Here is a 19,659-nt window from a genome sequence, read left to right as displayed (position 1 = left end):
AAACCAACACGACAGGGTCAAAGGTCAAGCCCCCCCCTCCCCTCCTCTCGCTGTGGACATCCTCGCCCCCCCTCCTCCCGGAGCTGCCGGTCGGTACAGAACGGACTGATGTGATTGGACGGCGGCGGAACGGACCCAGAAGAGAGTTTTTAAGAGAGTCAACTCTGGGAATTTTCACTTGTCTCCCAACTTTCTCTGGAAAAAAACACACTTTTTATCTTTTTATCTTTGACTTAATGTCTTTGCATCTGCAAACCAGACGGTAACAGAATAATAAAAATTAAAAAACCTGAGCTCTCCTCTCTCCTCCGTAATTGAATACAGAGCACACCTCGTGTTTGTCGTGTGTGTGTGTGTGTGTGTGTGTGTGTGTGTGTGTGTGTGTGTGTGTGTGTGTGTGTGTGTGTGCGCGTGTGGGAGCTGGTTGTAATCAGATGGAATTAATATGCATGCTGTTTCTCATTATGGAATAACTAAACTGCACTTCAGATATGTGGCGTGCATCGTGAGAGGCACGGCGGACAGATTCCTAACATCCAGTCACCGCGGAAATAAGTGTGTGTGTGTGTGTGTGTGTCAATATATGTGTGTGTGTGTGTGTGAGATGGTGATTGCAGAAGAGAGGATACGCCCCGCTGCTGATCAGATAACACTTGCTTTGACTCCTTATTACATTGAAACCAAATCAAATTCCACAGAGCTGCATTAATCAGCTAATTGTGCTAATATGCATATCACGGTGCCTGACTGTGTTACGGCGGCGACGTCTCGTCTTTCATCTCGCAGTCGCTCTTAAAGTTCCCTCCGCTTTGTGAATCATTGATTCAAAAAAAAAAAAAAAAAAAAGAATCGAAAAAAAAAATCAATTTTCAAAAATCCTCTGGGTCGCTCGGCTGTCGCTGCCGTTCAAGCGCAGAGAAGAGACATTCAGGTTCCAGCTGCGTTAGCATGGCTTGGAAAAATCACATCTCACTAAATCAAGCATGTGCTTGTTTGTGTGTGTGTGCTCGAGTGTGTGTGTGTGTATCTGAGCGTGACGGAGGTGAGTCTCATTAGGGAGAAAACGACGGCGAGAACATCGGCGAGGTGCTTCGTTATCAGCCACGATTCAGAGGCACGTTCGTGGGCGTGAGTGCGCGAGGAAATGAGTGAGCGAGCGAGTTAACGTGTGTGTGTGTGTGTGTGTGTGTGTGTGTGTGTGTGCGTGTGACCCCGAGAGAGAGTGTGAGCGACGGGCCGGCAGTAAAGCCGCTCTTTATTAAGATGTGCCGTCTTTGGGGAAGGGGAAAGCCGCTGCTGCCTCTAATCTGGAAGAACAAAGGTTTAATAAAGAGAAGATGAGAGTGAGAGAGAGAGAGAGAGGGAAAGGAAATACTGCCTCTCCTTCCTCACTTCCTCATCTCGCTCCTCGCGTCCTTCTGTCCTAACGACTCATCCGGAAATCTGTTTGTCTCTAGAGAAGCGATGGAGGAGGAGGGGGGGGGGGAGGAAGTGTAAGCCTCTTTGGGATCCCTGCTCGATAGTCGGCATGATATAATATATTTATAGGTCTCAAACTCAAAATCACGGCATTTGACCTTTGACCCTACGCCTAGGCCGACGGCGCGTATCAGATATGAGGTTGTCGTCTTTTGCTAAAATTAGCCCAAAGTGACATTTTTATTGCCACCAGGAGATCTGTCCCCGTTCAGCAAGTAGACCGTGAGGTGTGTGTGTGTGTGTGTGTGTGTGTGTGTGTGTGTGTGTGTGTGCGCCCTATTTCTCAGTGTGTATGGTCATCACAATGACATCATTTAGCCCCCCCCCTCATCGTCCATCAGCTCTTCACTAAAATATGCCAGCTCTTCATTGCTCCACTCATTCTTTTCCCCATTTTGGATGATGATGGAGGGATGAAATGATAAGAGAGGAGAGGGAGAGGCAGCATTAAAAGAATAATCCGAGGGTCTTGAGGTTTTTTTTCTTTCTCCTCTTTCTCTCTCTCTCTCTCTCTCTCTCCGCTTCTAAAATAGAATTTGTGATCGTCGTTGCCGCAGCTGAGCCTGTCGAGGGAATAATGACTTATTTATCAAATGGGCGGAAATATTCAGGGACGAGGCCTTTTTTATTTTTAATTCAGGCTTTTTAAAATTCATAAGCTTTTCTTTTCTTTTTTTTCTTGCTGCGATGCTTAATGACAGTGAATGTATTCACAGTGATTTGAGCCCGTGAGTCTAATCGCTGTTTGACTCGTGGCGGAAGGTGAGAGCTTGAAGAGGTTCACCTTTGACCTCACGGGGAGGATCAGTGAATCAAATTTGTATCCTCCTCCTCTTCCTCTTCCTCTTCCTCATCCTCCTGCCAAGAAATAAATGGCCGTGTTGCTGGAGCAGCGCTGGAGTAAAAAAAAAAAAAAAAACATGTTTTGAAGCTTTGGGAGATAAAATTTAATGTTCTCTAAACGCGCTCCGTCGCAGGCAACCAGCCACGAGTAAATGTTTCAAGATAAATTCCTGGAGGGGAGGACTTCTTTTTCTTTTTTTTTCTGGCAGCCTTTGAAGCTCTTCAGTATTAGTTGGAGGGACCAACTCATCATGGGGGGGTGGGGGGTAAAAGAAGAACAAAAAGGGGGGGGGGGGGTAAGGGAAGGAGGGAGGGCGGGGTGATAAATGAGTGATATTCCTACTTCTATGCTGGAATGGGGCGAAGTTTTTTGGAGATGGTGTTGGAGATGAAGCTCCGTGCCGGGACGGAGGAGGAGGAGGAGGAGGTATGAAGGAAGAGGAGAGGGGGGAGATGTTCGCGGACACGGAGCAGCTTGCCTCCGTCAGACTCATGATGACAGAGAGAAGGAAAGTGGAGAGGGCGCGCGCGCTGCACACTTTGGGCCAAACGAGCGCAAAACAACATGCGCGTAATTACGCACCGCCGAGGCACAACCAGAGACCCAGAGACCCACCCTCAGTTTTCACCCCAAAAACAACAAGAACCACCAGAGCACTTCTTGTCTCTGTCTCTGTCCCCGCTCCGCGTTCCAACCCACAATGGCGCGTCTGCAAACCGACCGACCCACCGACGGACCCACCGACGGACCGACCGACCGACCGACGGGATCGGCGCCTTCTCTCTTACCTTAACACGTTCCAGCTTTTCAGGGGGTCCAGGTCTGAAATTATAGAAACCATGGTTCGACTGGGGCTCGGGCGGCGCCGGGAGACGGAGAGAAGGGAGAGGGGGGGTGCGGCAGAAAAAAGGTTTCGAAAGAAAAAAAGCGGCGCAAAGGCTTGTACACTCCGGCTGCGAATGACAGCGATTGCTCGGATGCAACCCGTCCTGGTTGTTCAGTGGGTGATGAGCGCTGTCACGGGTCTCTCTCTCTCTCTCTCTCTCTCTCTCTCCTTCCCTCCCTCCCTCTCCCTCCCTCCCCCCGCCCCCTCCTGTACAAAGCCTGCGCGCCTCCTCCGGTCCGTGGCGCACAGGGAAGCTGCTGCCGCTGGAGATGCAGAGATGTAGAGTAGAGGGTAAACGTCACCAGGGCAACTCATCTATACCCATCTTCTTCTTCTTCTTCTCCTTCTTCTTTCATTTATTCATGAATGTGTCAAGTGACAGAGGGTTTGGGGTTGTTTTTTTGTTGAGCTGGCACACTGAAGGGATCCAGTCCAACATCCTTTGTTTTAATCTGCTGAGGGAAGTGTTGAACTTTTAGGCTGATCTCTTCTTTTGGACCCCGCAAATAGAGAAACCATTCAAACTAGGCTGTGGTCGGTTGGTGTGTGTCAGTTTGCCCCCTGCAGAGGCATCTGGTCTGTCAGCTCTGACTTCCTGTGTGTCACCACATCCTGTCTATAACCATTTTCTTCCTTCGTCTCTCCCCCTCCTCTGGACGCCAGCAGCAGCAGCAGCAGCAGCAGCAGCAGATGCGTCACCCCCTGTCGAAGAACGACGAGACCCGGGGCGGCCCGAGTCCCACCTATATTCTGAGGCTCCCATCCATTTCGCTCCATGGGGGGAACAACAGATGAGCCCCGATGGGGGAGGGAGGTGGAGGGGAGTCAGATCATTGTCGGGGACAACAGAAGCGAGAGGGAATAAAAGTCTTTGTGCTGTTGCAGCACCTGTGGTTTTTTTCCAGGATTATGATCCATAAAATCAAAACAGTTTGAAAACTGCTGCAGTTTGATCTTAAAAAGAAAAAAACAACCTCTAAATATGACACATAACTCGGCTTTTTTCTCTGCATGGTCATTGTGCAAGTTTGAAGTTGTGAAAAAACCACGGGTGGACGTTCTGCCAATCGGTAACGCCGCCTCACACGACGGGGGCAAAGGATTGGGGACGTGAACTCAGAGTCGGGCACACTGTAGGTGGAGACGTAACGGTAATGCAAAGCTACAGCCCGGCGCGCTCAGCATCAGCAGCCGTATACTGCAGCGGGCTTTAAATAGACTCAATTGGACATCTGCTTCACCGAGGAGGAGGAGGAGGAAGAGGAGGAGGAGGAGGAGGAAGAGCAGAGAGATGCTGTCATCTCTTCCTCTGTCTCTATTTCGGTCTCTCGCGTTCGTACGGACGCGAGATCGCACGCAACGAACCGCGTTCACCTCTGCACACGTTCTAATTTGTGCATAACGATCAACGGTGACAGGCCTGACGTGTGGGAGAAGGTGGTGGTGCGTGTGTACAAGTTAGAAATATATATATATACTGTATATACATATATAAATACACACACCTGTCTTAAGGAGAGAACAAGATGGTGAGACACGTGATTAAGATTTGAATTATCATCTCATCATCGTTTCTGGAAGAACAAAACTGATGATGTCTCAGTTTGAGCTTTAAAAATTTAAAACAAAGCTTGAGTCAAAAACTGAGTGTGGAGCTTTTAGGGAGACGGAACCCTGGAAGGAAAAAACAGGTTACGACTTATCTCGGGGGGTTTTATCTTATTTGATCATGTTTTTATTTTGTCGTGTGGTTTTTTTTTCTTGGCTGATTGTTTTATCTTTTCATGCATTTACTCTACTTCAGCTCTTTGGTGACCGTCTGTTATCTTAAACGTGTTTTACCGTTAAGAGTTCACCTGTGACCTCACGACCTTAAGACGAGAGAAGGGGGCAAACAGCTTCCGCGTGGTGGGGAGTCAGGGAAAAGATGGAGAAAAGGTGCAGAGGCACAGTCTGGATTCACACACACACACACACACACACACACACACACACACACACACACACACACACACACACACACACACACACACACACACACACACACACACACACACACACACACACACACACACACACACACACACAGTCTCTTTACGTGGCAGATCTGAGGACGAGCCTTGAGCTTTATGTCATCATGCATATGTGATGTGCATTTCACATCCAAACAAAAAGTCAGTGAATCTAAAAACCACCCACTGAATACAGATTCCTGTTTTACCTCAATCCCTTTAATGGGGGGGGGGGGGGGGGGTGGATGAAATGAGTAAAGGGGGATTTATTTCATAAACGATAGAATTTCCCTTTTCTGCGCAACTCATTTGATCCTGTCAAATACGCCTGAGGCCAAACGCCCACGTGCTCATTGTCTCCGTTTATGAGGAACGTACTCCTTCTTTCACACATCGACGACGGAGCGCCGTGGTTGGCTGCTCGGCGCCACATCACCAAAAAACCCAGGGGAAGGCAAAAGAGATTAGAATGGAGGGGAGGGGGGGGAGAGAACGACCCGGCGAGCTTGTTTGTCTGTGTGTTGGTTGGTTTGTTTGTTTGTTTGTTTGTTTGTCCGCGTGCCGCTAAATCTGCAGAAAGCCGCCGTGTGCACTGTTTACTTCCTGGAAGCCAGAAGTAGAAGCAGAACAAACAGAGCGTCTCCGTCTCCCATCTGGACGCTGAGCATCTCCAACACCATCTCCACTAATCGTTATTTACACCGGGAAGGATCCTGAACACACATATAAAAAAGCAGAAGAAGAATAATGATTTCCTCCCGCGGTACAGTCCAGCCTCAGTCTGACCTGTTGCAGTGATCCTGTGAAAACACATTCTCTCTCTGTGACCCGTCAGTTCTGCGTTCGGCCTCAGGTCGTTGCATTGTCTGCATTTCTTTTTGTTTTCTCTTCACTTTCAGTATCCGTCAGTGTCACACACACACACACACACACACACACACACACACACACACACACACACACACACACACACACACACACACACACACACACACACACACACACACACACACACACACACACACACACACACACACACACACACACACACACACACACACACGGAGCTTTTCTGTTTTCTTTCCTTCGCACGTTTCTCTCTCTTGTCCTTGTTGGACTAATTCAACAAGTTGCTCTATAGGAAGAAAAAAAAGTTTTGTATTTTTCAGTTGAATCAGGTGCCGACGTGTGTTCTGGTTATATGTTGCATGTGTTTTCTTGAACATACTCATACATGTTTATGTGTGCATGTGCAGAGTTCACTCAGGTCAAGTGCAGGTGATAATAATGTGTGTGTGTGTGTGTGTGTGTGTGTGTGTGTGTGTGTGTGTGTGTGTGTGTGTGTGTGTGTGTGTGTGTGTGTGTGTGTGTGTGTGTGTGTGTGTGTGTGTGTGATGTTCATGTCTATTCCCCACCGAAGATCCACAAAATGAAAAACAGCTCTGAAAAAAACGTGTGAATCCTGAATTTGTGGAAGTATCGCATATGATTTTCAGCCAACCGAAACCTGGCAACATTTCCTGTATCTCTCTCTCTCTCTCTCTTTCTTTCTTTTTTCTTCTTCTGACAAATGACGCTGCTCAGAGCGGAGTGGAGAGGAAATGGAGAGAGGAAGAGAAAGCGCTTGGCAGAGCAGCAGCGTCCAGGCCAATCGGGCCGAGAGAGAGAGAGAGAGAGAGAGAGAGAGAACGCGGCGAATGAGCGATGGAGCCGGTGTGTGGGAGAGTGAGTGGGTGAGGGAGAGAGAGAGGAAGAGGAGGGTGAGGAGGGTGAGGATATATTTAGAGCTGCTCCTAATCAACTTCTCCGTCGGTTTGTGTCTGTGGGGGCGAGAGGCAGAGCGAGAGAGAGAAAGAGCCACGCAAGTTCAACAGTGAAAATCAATATGCAGCCCACTCGCTCGCCCAGTGAGAGGAAGAGAGGGAGAGAGGGAAAACAGGAAGACGACCGGATGAGGAGAGAGCGGAGGACGAGCTCTTTAGTTTCATCACTGTAACTTCCAGCGTCATGTAACGTAGAAATATATATAAAAAAACACAAACAACTAATAGGCAAAAAGGCTTCATTTGAAATTAAAATACATAAATCTGAAGGACTGAATATTTTTGTGGATCTGTAAATCACATTTCTTACGTAGAAAACATATGATGACATCACTGATGGGCGTGGCTACAGGTGCCTGCAACACACCTGAAACGTTCAACTAGAAAACTCAGGGAAAGTAAGTTTTACGTTATTCAAAATAATTCAAATGACAGAAATCAACCCCACCTCTTTGGTTTTATTTGTTGATGTAAAGACAGAAGTTCTTCATGCAGCCAATCATATCACTTCATTTAGACAGTAGAGTATCCGAGCGGTCTGACGACGCCACCACAGGCCACATATCACACTACATCAGCTCCTTCTCTACGAACTGAGACGTTCCCAATTTCTCTTCTGATAGAGCAGATATTAAAAAAACCTTGAGATACTTTTTACCATTCAAAGAAAGAAACTAAGGTCAAAAGAAGTGATTGAAAACTGAAATGTAAACTCAAAGCTTCAAAGGTTTATCACTTTACTACTTTACTTTTCCACAACAGAGCAGCGGCGTCGAAGTGTGTGTGTGTGTGTGTGTGTGTGTGTGTGTGGATATTGACAGGTCGGACTCGAGGTCAATACTGTGTGGGCCATAACGAAGGCGAGATGCAGGGATGATCGCAACCAGACGATTTAATAGAGACGGAGGCAGAAGGGTGAGAGCTCATATTCTGCACCACACACTCTTCTTTTTTTAAGAACAACCGGCCCTTGGCCCCCCCCGCCCCCCCGCCCCCCCGCCCAGCGTCTCTCATTAGCTGATAATCGATCGCCTCCCTGTGCAGCCCACACAGAGAGAAAAAAAAAGGCAATTAGAGCATCGACCAAACGATTGTGTGAACCGGTGATCGATAGCTAATCATCTGCCATCTGGGGGGGAGGGGGGGTGAGAGGGTGAGTCTGGGGTGAGGACGAACCGTCAGTGGACTGAGATGTGACTGTGGGAGAGGCGGCGGCGGTGGCGGCGGCGGCTAATTGACGGGAAATGTGCAATCAAGTCAATAAATATATCGATAGTAAAAATAAAGAGTTTCACTTTTATTTAAGGCTCCGAAAAAAACAGCTGTTCCCACTGAGCTAATTCTAATAAAAGAAAACATTGAATGTTGTTAAATGAACTAACTAGTAAATAAACTTAAGAAAAAGTTAGACTTAATAAACATTACGGAATACATTTTTCTTGCACATTTAAACCATGCAATATATTCCTATTGATTTTTCCATGACTTTCTTATTAGTAGTAATGATTAAGATGATATTCAAATTATAAATGATTTGCTACGGCTGTTAAACTCCTCCTTCATCCTTCTGGTTGACTGATTGACACCGCTGGTTGCCACTGACGACAAGTTATTGTTATTGCCACAGATCCACAGAATTAAAACCATCTTCGCTATAAAGCCTGTTTTCTTTTTGAGCTTTTGCTTCATTTAGTCCCTGAAGTCTTTATTTAATATGATAAATCCCCTTAATTTGCCAGAACGGAGGAAAAAAACCCCCCACACTGAATGAACTCCACTAACAAAACTGACGAACATTCAGCCACATTCTCCATTTCCACTTCGTGGTTCGGCAGTAAAATATGTCGTTACTCTCTGAAACATGAGCAGTGACGTACTGAAAGTGTTGCTTCACCTCTACTGAATGTTGTGCTGCGTTTTGTGTTTTGCGGCTCATGAAAGTGGCGGACAAACTTTTAACAGGAAGTGCCACGACTCTCACTTCCTCTTTGGTGCTGTGCCAGAGAGCGAGAGAGAGAGATGGAGAGAGACAGAGAGAGAGAGAAGAGAGAGAGACAGAGAGAGAGAGAGACAGAGAGACAGAGACAGAGAGACAGACAGAGAAGAGAGAGAGAGAGACAGAGACAGAGAGAGAGAGACAGAGAGAGAGACAGAGACAGAGAAGAGAGAGAGAGAGACAGAGACAGAGAGACAGAGACAGAGAGAGAGAGACAGAGAAGAGAGAGAGAGACAGAGACAGAGAGAGAGACAGAGAGAGAGAGAGACAGAGAAGAGAGAGAGAGAGACAGAGACAGAGAGAGAGACAGAGAAGAGAGAGAGAGAGACAGAGACAGAGAGAGACAGAGAAGAGAGAGAGAGAGACAGAGACAGAGAGAGAGAGACAGAGAGAGAGAGACAGAGAGAGAGAGAGACAGAGAGAGAGAGAGAGACAGAGAGAGAGAGAGAGAGACAGAGAGAGAGAGAGAGAGACAGAGAAGAGAGAGAGAGAGACAGAGAAGAGAGAGAGAGAGAGAGGGAGGGAGAGACAGAGAAGAGAGAGAGAGAGAGGAGGGAGAGAGAGAGAGACAGAGGGAGAGACAGAGAAGAGAGAGAGAGAGAGGAGGGAGAGAGAGAGAGAGGGAGGGAGAGACAGAGAAGAGAGAGAGAGGGAGGGAGATGTTTTCATTGCTTCCTGTGATATCCAGTATATATATTTATTCTCTCTCTCTCTCTCTCTCTCCTCCTCTGTACGTCATTGTCTCTCACTCCCACTCGCTCTCACCCCCCTCCTCTATATCTCGGTGCCACCGGTTCACCCAGTTTCCTCTCCATCTCTTTTCTCTGTGCGAGCAGCATTAAAAAGCATATTATGCACCACACAGATTCACTCGTATCATGAATAAAAAATAATGCAAGCGGTCGTCACGCGGGCTCTGAACCAGGCTCTGACACGAAGATACCGGTGTCGGACAATATTTTATATTATATCACTGTTTTCATGCTCCCCCCAAAAAACTCAAACATGGAGGGTTGGACGGAATAAATATTGTATCATAAAATATAACCAGTATATTTAATTCTATATCTGAAAGTTTAGTCATGTTTTACTGTCGCATACATACTCACATGAAATATTAATGTTGCATTTGACACAGTTCTGTTCTATCGTTACGTAAATTTGATTTATTTTTTAATATATGTTTTTTTTTGGTTCTATCTTTTGTCATATACAGTATATCGTGTCACAAAAAACAGAACCGTACATGTGCAACAAAAGCAACTTAGCTCCATTGTCCTCTGTACGAAAAAGAAAAGCATAATAATTCTTGATGTCGTCTCATCAGAAAATGTTCTGTTTCCTCGAGTGGCTTATTTTTAACTGTTCAATTTCTATATGTGGAAAAAATCTATGGAATAAGCATGAACGTGACATTTGTTATCGATATTATACATTTCTATCGTTAGAGCAGAAGAGAACGTCTTCTATGGATGAACAGAGGAGAGAGAGAGAGAGAGAGAGAGACTTTACTGTCACTGTACAAGTATAATAAAATTATGACTATAAAGCAAAAGATAAAAGCCTAAATGGAAGCTATAAAAACATATGGAATTAACTGTGAATCAAAATACAATAAAAAAAAAGATATAAATATGAATATACGAGCAGTCAAAACAGACAGAACGTACTAAAAATAAAGTGACAATGCATAAAAATGCAGGGGAAGTTAGTCGAAAGCCGAGTATGCTAACATGACAACAATGCTAATGTGAGGGAAGTTTACCATTATCACCGAGGAGCATGTTAGCAAGCTAACAGTTGCTAATTAGCGATGAACACAAAGTGCAGCTGAGGCTGATGGGAAACCATTTGTGAAATATTCGTATAATATCACCAGAGAGACCAAATTTGTATAAAAAAAAAATGTAACCGGCAGCTTTTAGTGATTTTGTCAAATAGTAATTCTATATTCGAGTCCAAATGTTTTTGAATCCGTTCTGGTAAAGGACTTTTAAAAGTCACAACCAATTCATCAAAAAAATAAAACATATAAAAAGGATTTTAAATTGCTTTCGTTGCCTCGTCAGAGACGGACTGCAGAGCCTCACACACGAGTCCCACACATTCTGGTCAGATGTCATTCTGATGACGAAAAGGGAAAATGAAACAGAAAATATTGCTGCAAAATGCCACAAGAATCCCCAGATGTCAGTGGCGGTGGACGTGTTCTTCCCCCCTCGTGGCCTCTGCATTGATCCAGAGACATAAATCAGTCCATGAAAAGTCCCTTCCCCTAAACAACACCTGATGGAAAAGTGAGTCTCAGGTGCTGTGGTCATTTGTGCCGAAAGGTCAGAGGTCGGATGGAGCGGCAGCCAATTAAAGAGCTGCAGATCCGACACGAGGAGGAGAAACAATCTCCGACCCGCATCTGTGGACCTTCACCTCGGGGGGCCGGTCACCAATAACTGCCCCCCCCCATCTACCAGCACCTGCCACTCGACACACACACACACACACACACACACCCCCCCCCCCCCCCCCCCCCCCAGTCAGTTCTCCGGTGCAGAGGTCACTGCGAGCCAGCACACTCCATTTCCCAGGTTGCCGCGGGGCCGGCCGAGGGCAGGACGCCGCGTTGTTCGCCAGTTTGATGAAACATGTCCACCGCCTCAGTGTGTGAGTATGTGTGTGTGTCTATTAAAAGACAAAGTGAGGAACGGGTGGCGTTCTCTCTCTCCCTCTCTCGCTCTCTGTAATATCGTAAAGGTCGCGACCTCACACTGTAAATGTCCGGGAGATAATGTATGTTGTGATTCGGCGCTTCGCAAATAAACCTAGAGGAATTGAATTACGGTCTTTCCCAGGTCAACGTGGCACACGGGCAAAGTCAGGGGCTCATTCATCATTCTGTGGCGGCGGGATATTTATGGGTGTGTGTGATGCAACTGTAAAAATCTGTGTGTGTGTCGGGGAGAGACAGTAAAGTCAAGTCTTACTGTTACTGTATGTCAGTGTGTTTTACATGTTCACTATTATTCACCTTTATCAATCAATTTTTTATAATTTCCCAAAAACCAAGCAGGTTCAAACTATTAATTTGATAAATTCTTTGCTAATGGACTAAAATCAGCTTAGTACGGTGGCCCTGAGGGTCAACACACAACGACAGTTCACAAACACATCATTTCTTATAGTGTGTTTTTTCTGTAACGTCATTTTGTTTTCTATAATGTGTAATGTGTTTCACAAACTGTCGTGTTTTCAGAACTCGTTACGCGTTAATGTTGTTTTGACCTTCGGGGGCCTCCATAGATTAAACCCAAATACTCAAACACTATAGAACAGCTGATAGGAACATTGTTTCTGTCAGCAAGAAAGACAGAATTTCCCTACAGCTGAATCAACTATAACTACCTCGTAGCGGAGCAGTCAGCTGTGGACCGGAGCTAAAAACAAACTCCTAACGAAGCAGAGCCAGCGATGATGTCATCATCATCATCATCTCTGGACGGGCGGTTTTATAGAAGACGACGACGACGACGACGACGACGACTCGCCTCTGAGCGGTGGGGGGGAGAGAAGATATTGTTTCATAACATCCAGGCAGCGACCGCTCTCGACAAAACTCCGTGAGCTGGTTTTACTGGCTGGAGAGGAACCGTCGCCTCCCTGTCAGTCCCACAGCAACGCCGTCCCACGCACACTCACCTCTGTGCAACCCGCCGCAGGGCCGAGCGAGGGAGGGCTCTGAAAGAACTAATCTGACTGCGAGGAGGAAAAACCCTTTCGCAGTATTGTGCCTTCGCTCTGCCAAAGTACAGCAGGCTGCAGCTTCCATCGTCCAAATGTGTGAGCAATAAAGTTTTGAGAAAGCACACTGGCGCGCGCGCGCACGTGCAGACGGTGGAGCAGGAGGAACACGGTCATCTGTTTCTCGTTGTTGAGGAATCTTCTGAGCTGCTTCCAACCCTCCTCCTCCTCCTCCTCCCTCCCTCCACCGCTCCGCAGTGTTTTCTACCGTTCATCATGAAAACAAGATTCACGGCATCAGGACACAAACGTGCGGTGAACGCTTCGGTCATAGATCTTTAAAAAAGTCTGACGTCTGAACGCTGACGGACTTTCGGCTAAAACCGAGAACAGTCAGAAATGGTCGCAGAGGAACATGTGCAATATTACTTATTGTTTCAGTCATTGCCACGACCATCTTCTTTTGTAGTGTGGTTCTTTTCATTCTTTTGCAAGTCATTTTACAACCTTAACAGGATTGCAACACATCTATTTACTGCAAATGAGAAAGAAGGAAGAAAAACTGAACATTCCCTCCATGTGACAGTGGTCTGACGGTCAGGAGCAGTCATGTGACCGGGGAGGGGGGTGGGGGTGAGGGGGGGGGGGGGGGGGGGGGGGGGGGGGGGGGTGTCAGGGCCTCCGGGTCAGAGCTCCACGGAGAAGAAAAAACACAGAGTCAGCGTTCAGAGCGACCGCTGCATAATTGCATCACCGAGCCGTCAATACACGCTACGATGACAGATTGCATAAACAGCATTTTGTGGTGTGTTTTTCACTTGTCACACACGTGTGTGTGTGTGTGTGTGTGTGTGTGTGTGTGTGTGTGTGTGTGTGTGTGTGTGTGTGTGTGTGTGTGTGTGTGTGTGTGTGTGTGTGTGTGTGTGTGTGTGTGTGTGTGTGTGTGTGTCAAACGCGCCGACATACGAGTGTGTTTCTTGTCCGGCTGCATTCATCAAAAAATATGATTTTTGAGAGGTTTTGTCAATTTTTTTCCAGCGATGCATTGCACAGGCCTTCACACGTGTTTACCGAGCTCAGATGTTTCAGACATGCGTCGAGCTGCAGTGGATCCATCCAGGCCTTTTGGACGTTTACATCCTTCTAAACGCTCTCCGATAACATTTACATCTCACCTTGTGTTAAGTAAAAACTCTGTTGCTTGGTTCTCGGGGAGGTTTCGGTCGGAGGCCGACAACAGGATGAGAATGCGGTCGTTCAACTATGAAAATGAAAATGAAGACTATTTTGTTTGAAACACAAATAATCACTTCATCTTTATCTTCTTTGGCTTCTCCGCTGTACATCTGCCACCGTCAGAGGAAACAGGAAATAGGACTCTACTGTACATCCGACCACGTTGTGTCTCTCCAACCACAGTTCTGTGTCGGTAAGTGAGATCATGAGAGGAAGGTGACGACTCCATCTGTCTCCTCTGTTTCTAAAGCTCGACAGTATCACATGATGAAAGTGCTGCTTTTAAAAGCATTATCCTCTCGCGTTTCTTTCTAAACACTGTGCACATCCCCGCCCCCGTCGCACGAGCCATCGTACGACTGGTCCTCTTTATGCATGCACATGCTTTTCATGCCCCATATTGGATTTGCTGATAAAATAAAATAAAAAAAGGGAGGGATGAGTGAAACGAATATTGCGCGCCAACAGGTTGGACGTGTATATTGAAATGTGCCTCTGTGAAGTCGAGAGAGACGAGGCGCTGCTCCCAGGTCAGCTCCAATACCGCGGGCCCACGTCGACATGAAAGGGGGGAACGCGGCTCCCGATGCCCCTGATCCCGAGTCAGTTCATCAAATATTAATGTATTCCTGGGAGCGCCGCCCGACCCGAATACAATTACAAGCAATAAACAGCGAGTTCTGCTTTAATCACGGGAGCAACGTTTACATGATTAATGCAATAAACTCCAATCTCATATCGGCGTTATGAGCTCAAGCGGGGAGAGCATAGTGCCGGCGTTGTGATTATGCACATGATTATGTTGATTTTTTTTTTCCCCCCGTCATATTACAGTACCTCTTTTCATTTCGCCTTCATCCTGGACGCCAGGATTGTTTCCGTGCAGGTGACGCGGATCTTTGCCGATGCATCTCGCTGAGGCTGCGGGTTTCCAGTCCGTCCGCCTCCTGTTGTTTCCAACATTTCTGCAAAAGAAACGAAAGATGTGCCGCTCATTAATCATATTCTCTAATTACGTTTGTCATAATCCCCCCGCCCCCGTCCAAACGTCTCCATCCCATATTTCGTCTTATCTCCCTTCTGCTTATCCTAACAAATGGATCAAGGACACACCGGGTCAAGAAGAGGCGAGAGCGTGATCGGATCAGAGAGGATTGACTTTTTTATTCGAGATCCTGACGGTGAAGGAGAGGAAACGGTGACATTTACTGCGACACAGCTTGACTGAGACTGTTAAAGTAAATGAAGAAATCAAGAGGGGGAGAGGAGAGAGAGGAGCGAGCGGCGGCAGCAGAAAACACTCCTGATTAGTCGGAATCAGTGAGCTGAGGACGGCATCAGTGTGATTGGAGGTGGCGGTTTTCCAGAAGTGAGCAAAGACTAAAGAGGCTCTCGACACTGATGGCCGATCTGACTGCCGCCCGGCTCGCTGTGGCACGGACATCGGGGACGAGACGCAAAGGACCCACACACAGCGAGCAGACACACACACACACACACACACACGCACGCACACACGCGCGCACACACACACACACACGAATCAGTCGCAAACCCAGTGTCCTAACGCACGTGCAACAAGTCCTTCAAAATAAAAGACCCCATACATTCTTCGTCCATGACCCGTGGAACGACACATCAAGACTTCTTCATTGTGACAAATCTCGTGGCAGTGAAAATGACGTGTCCCCTCCAGAGGTTACATATGTTTTCCTGTGCAAAGCCTTTGACTATGAGCATTACATTATCTCCGCCAAGGTCAAGGCGCCCTCGTAGATGTCAGTCCATTTTTCCATCAAGATCCATGAATGATTCCTGGAGAAAGCCTGATCTTGGAAAGTAAAAGAGAGTGATTCCTTCTCTTTATCCACTCAGGAAGTTGATGGCTTCTTTCTTGGCCCATGTCCGATCCTTCCACCAAGTGTCGTGGAAACGCGCTCTGTAGTTTTTGCGTAATCCATCTGACAAACCAAACAAATGGACCAGGGGTAAAAAAAGTTGGCGGAGGTAATAAGCAAAGTTGGAATCCCTCAACAATGATCGCTCCCGATCTGTAACCAGTTCGTTCCAGTTGCCTGCAGAACTGCCGCGTGTGTGTTTTTGTTCCGACTTGACAGTTTCATTGTTGAACCTCAGAAACAGCCGTTGATAAATCTCCTCTCATGTTTCATTTGTTCTGGAGCTTTGGGGAACGTCACATGGTCTTCATCAGTAGAAAGAAGGGGAAAAACAGTTGTCGAGGAATAGTAGATATTCAATGTTTCCATTATTCTGGGCAAATCCGTCTCACTGGTTGTTCACGTTGGCTTTAAAAGTTGATCTTGGCAGTTGATTCTTGATCTTGGAACCCTCGCCTCACTCCGTTTTCCTGGACCCTTCAACACCGTCTTGGAACGCGGCGACAAATTGTGTCATTCAGATATGATGACTTTTGAACCTCCACTAGCAGGAGAACATCGCGGTGACATATGAAGATGATTATGAAGGAAATTCATGTCTATTCCTTAAACATGATTCCTGGAAACAGAGTGCTGATCCTTCGTGTCCATTTCTTATCTTCTGTTGGAAAGAAAAAAGAACTTCCATCTGAACTGCCGAGCGTTCAGTTTCAAATGTATCCAGCGCCTCCACCACCGGGTCCGTCCCAGGTCGGAATACATGCGGCATCTTGGTTGACGTCTCTTTCACCTTTCGACTTCCTCTTCTTTTTTTCCCAGAAAGCAGCCGTTCTGCTCACACCTGTACTTTGATCTGAAGCAAAAGAAATTATTTGTCCCATGAATTTTATTCTGGCCCAATGACGGCAAATGATGCAAAACTCAGCTGCAGCTAAAGGCTTCATTTTTTTCTTCCCGCAAGTCACATCAACTGAAAACGTACCGGACTCAATCTGTTTTTTTTTACCAAAGCAAATTAGCGGAAATGTGTTTACTGAACCCTAAAACACGAGCTCTTATCTGCTTCTACATCTATTCCCTTTGTTGACTCACACTTGGACGTGAAAGTGGAGTGTTTGTGCTCCTCTCAGGTGAAGACACTCAACATTTGCTTTTTGTTTTTTGGTAAAAAAACTGAATTGTTCTCACAAGCCCATTGAAGACGGAGAATAAAAAAAACAATAATTGGTTGTCACTTTTAAAAAAAACACGGGATTGTGCCAAAGTGGAATTGGTGTCGATAAGAGAGGTGAATGATCCAAATGGCTTTGTGAGTTCGCCAGCAGGAAGTGGGTGCTGTGTTAATTGTTTAGCCATTGAAACGTGGATGGGCTTCAATTGTTTGGTCGATAAATAGCAGTTGCTTTTTTAGGTAAGGACTGATTTCCTGCGGCGCGATAAAGTCTGCAGAGTGGAACATACAACACACGTAAAAGGTTCCTCGTCTTCCGTCGTGTTGGTGTTTTCAATCTCTTCACACAAGGACTCTTGAGCATCATTCGCTAAGCACATCTCCAGTAGTTGTCGCACCACAAGACGCTTTAGGTTGGATGCTTTTTCTGAAAAAATGTACGCATTAATAGATGCTAAACCCAAATGCAGGCAAAGGCCAAGGCAGGTACAGCGACAGGTGAATTTAACAAATCAAAATGGCCGACTTACAGTCTTAGTCAACGGTGCAGGCAGGTAAACTGGAGAAAAAGAAAATCCATGATCCAAAAGACACGGTGACGAAGACGCCCGGCGAGGAGAAGAAGATATCAGGAGAAACCGTGGAGTCGGAGAGACGACGTGACGAAGACGCCCGGGGAGGGGGCGGACTGGACACAGGTGCGACTCGTCAGTGCAGCTGCAGGCAATCAGGGGACAGAGACAGGAAGTTGAGCAGGCAGAGACACAGCAGCTAAAGGATTTTCAAAGTAAAACAGGATATCGTGAAACTCAAAATGAGTCCACAGGCCAACGGTGCGTTCACGAGAGAAATCTTAAATGTTGAACGGAACAACTAATGCTTAATACATTTTGTAAGTGTATAAACTTTTCAAAAAAACAACTCCTCCATCTGTCAAATGTTCCACTTTCCGTACATCTCACTGTTTGTGAGTGAGTGAGTGAGTGAGTGAGTGAGTGAGTGAGTGAGTGAGTGAGTGTGTGTGTGTGTGTGTGTGTGTGTGTGAGTGAGTGAGTGAGTGAGTGAGTGAGTGAGTGTGTGTGTGTGTGTGTGAGAGTGAGTGAGTGAGTGAGTGAGTGAGTGAGTGAGTGAGTGAGTGAGTGAGTGAGTGAGTGAGTGAGTGAGTGAGTGAGTGAGTGAGTGAGTGTGTGTGTGTGTGTGTGTGTGTGTGTGTGTGAGTGAGTGAGTGAGTGAGTGAGTGAGTGAGTGTGTGTGTGTGTGTGTGTGTGTGTGTGTGTGTGTGTGTGTGTGTGTGTGTGTGTGTATCTGCTCGCTGTCTCCAACCCAAAGACAAGCAGTCGACACTTGGACACATAAACACATAACGGCTACAAGTGGCGGTGGATGTTTGTCCTCTCGCTCCATCTCCCCTCCATCCAGGCTAATCCCCCCATTAAAATAGCCCTGACGCTGCAGGCTGTGTTTACTCTGACCCGGGCCGATATGAAGTGTTTACTCCTCTATTTTTATTTCCCCCAGTATTTTTTTTTAAAAAGTTATTTATTTATTTATTATTCTTCTGGAAAAAAACCCCCAATGCCTGGTTTGTTTGAAGTGCTAATTCTGTTGTTCTGCCTTTATCTTGTGATCAGAGGGCCTCCCGGTCTCTCACTCCACACCTCTGCGGGGACGGACACGGTCCCAGGTGAGAGCTTTTCACCGGGTTGTCCTGGTTTTTTCACTTTGCTTTTAGAATAAAATGAAAAAAACAAAACAAATACACGAGCCCATTATGTACCACAGCGGCAGATTGCAAATTGAATCAAACAAACTTAGGAAGTAACTTTCCGTTGCTCTATTTAGCGTTGCACACTTGGGGAGTATTTTTCTCTGAACACGAGATGAATAAACCCTCAGAATTCGTCCTCGGTATTTTCCATAATGTGCCAGGTATCGTCTGGCACCTGAGGACCAGAAACCGAAGAGGTGCACAGAGCCACAAACGTTGGGCGCTACAATAGACTGTTCAGAAAAATGGACGTAGTCACCGGGTCCGGGAAAAATGAAGCCAATGTATATTCTCTGGAGTGACCAGCAGAGGGCGACTCCACTGGTTGTTTCAACAGAAGTGTATGAGAAAATGACGTCGGCAAACATTCCGCTTAGACTGGGACAGGGAGTTTTGATTGGATGTGAATGCACTGACCACTTGTTGATCTAGGTAACAAACCAGATATCTCCTCAATACATTGAGCTCTGTGATCAATACCTCTGTGTTAAGACCTCCACGCTTTTCCATCTTCCTGATTCGGCATCAACTTCATAAATTCTTTCTCCATGACAACCCATGACTCCTACACCTGATAAAAACAACCAATCAAGATGGCGCCGGTGCAAATGCAGAGACTGCTTAGGTATAGGGCCCAGGATTTGGTGCCTCGCCCCTGCACCTCCGCAACAACATAAAGGCGTGAAGTGTAACCACGGACTTTTCATCATAACAATGAGGAAAATATGGAAAAGGAGAGAGCACATCAGAGAAAACAATATTAAATCCGATCCGTCATATTAAATCAAACGCAGGACTCGAGCAGGAGCTC

General features: G+C 46.5%; 1 protein-coding gene across 3 annotated transcripts in view; it reads right to left on the bottom strand.

The window, feature by feature from the left end:
* celf2 (cugbp, Elav-like family member 2) overlaps positions 1-3,364 on the bottom strand; it is a 164,314-nt gene extending 160,950 nt beyond the window's left edge. Inside the window, exon 1 of one of the 3 annotated variants that reach the window (XM_035616901.2) lies at positions 3,112-3,364. In XM_035616901.2, the coding sequence (XP_035472794.1) occupies positions 3,112-3,164 (53 nt within the window). In that variant the 5' untranslated portion in view covers positions 3,165-3,364. The remainder of the gene's footprint in view (positions 1-3,111) is intronic. The other 2 variants (XM_035616994.2, XM_035617178.2) reach the window with 2 other exon arrangements.
* Positions 3,365-19,659: the final 16,295 nt, after the last annotated feature.

The sequence above is a fragment of the Scophthalmus maximus genome, chromosome 12 (genome assembly GCF_022379125.1).
Source record: "Scophthalmus maximus strain ysfricsl-2021 chromosome 12, ASM2237912v1, whole genome shotgun sequence".
NCBI lineage: Eukaryota > Metazoa > Chordata > Actinopteri > Pleuronectiformes > Scophthalmidae > Scophthalmus > Scophthalmus maximus.
Note: the sequence above shows the minus strand (reverse complement) of the source record. Positions and strands in the feature narration are given on the sequence as shown.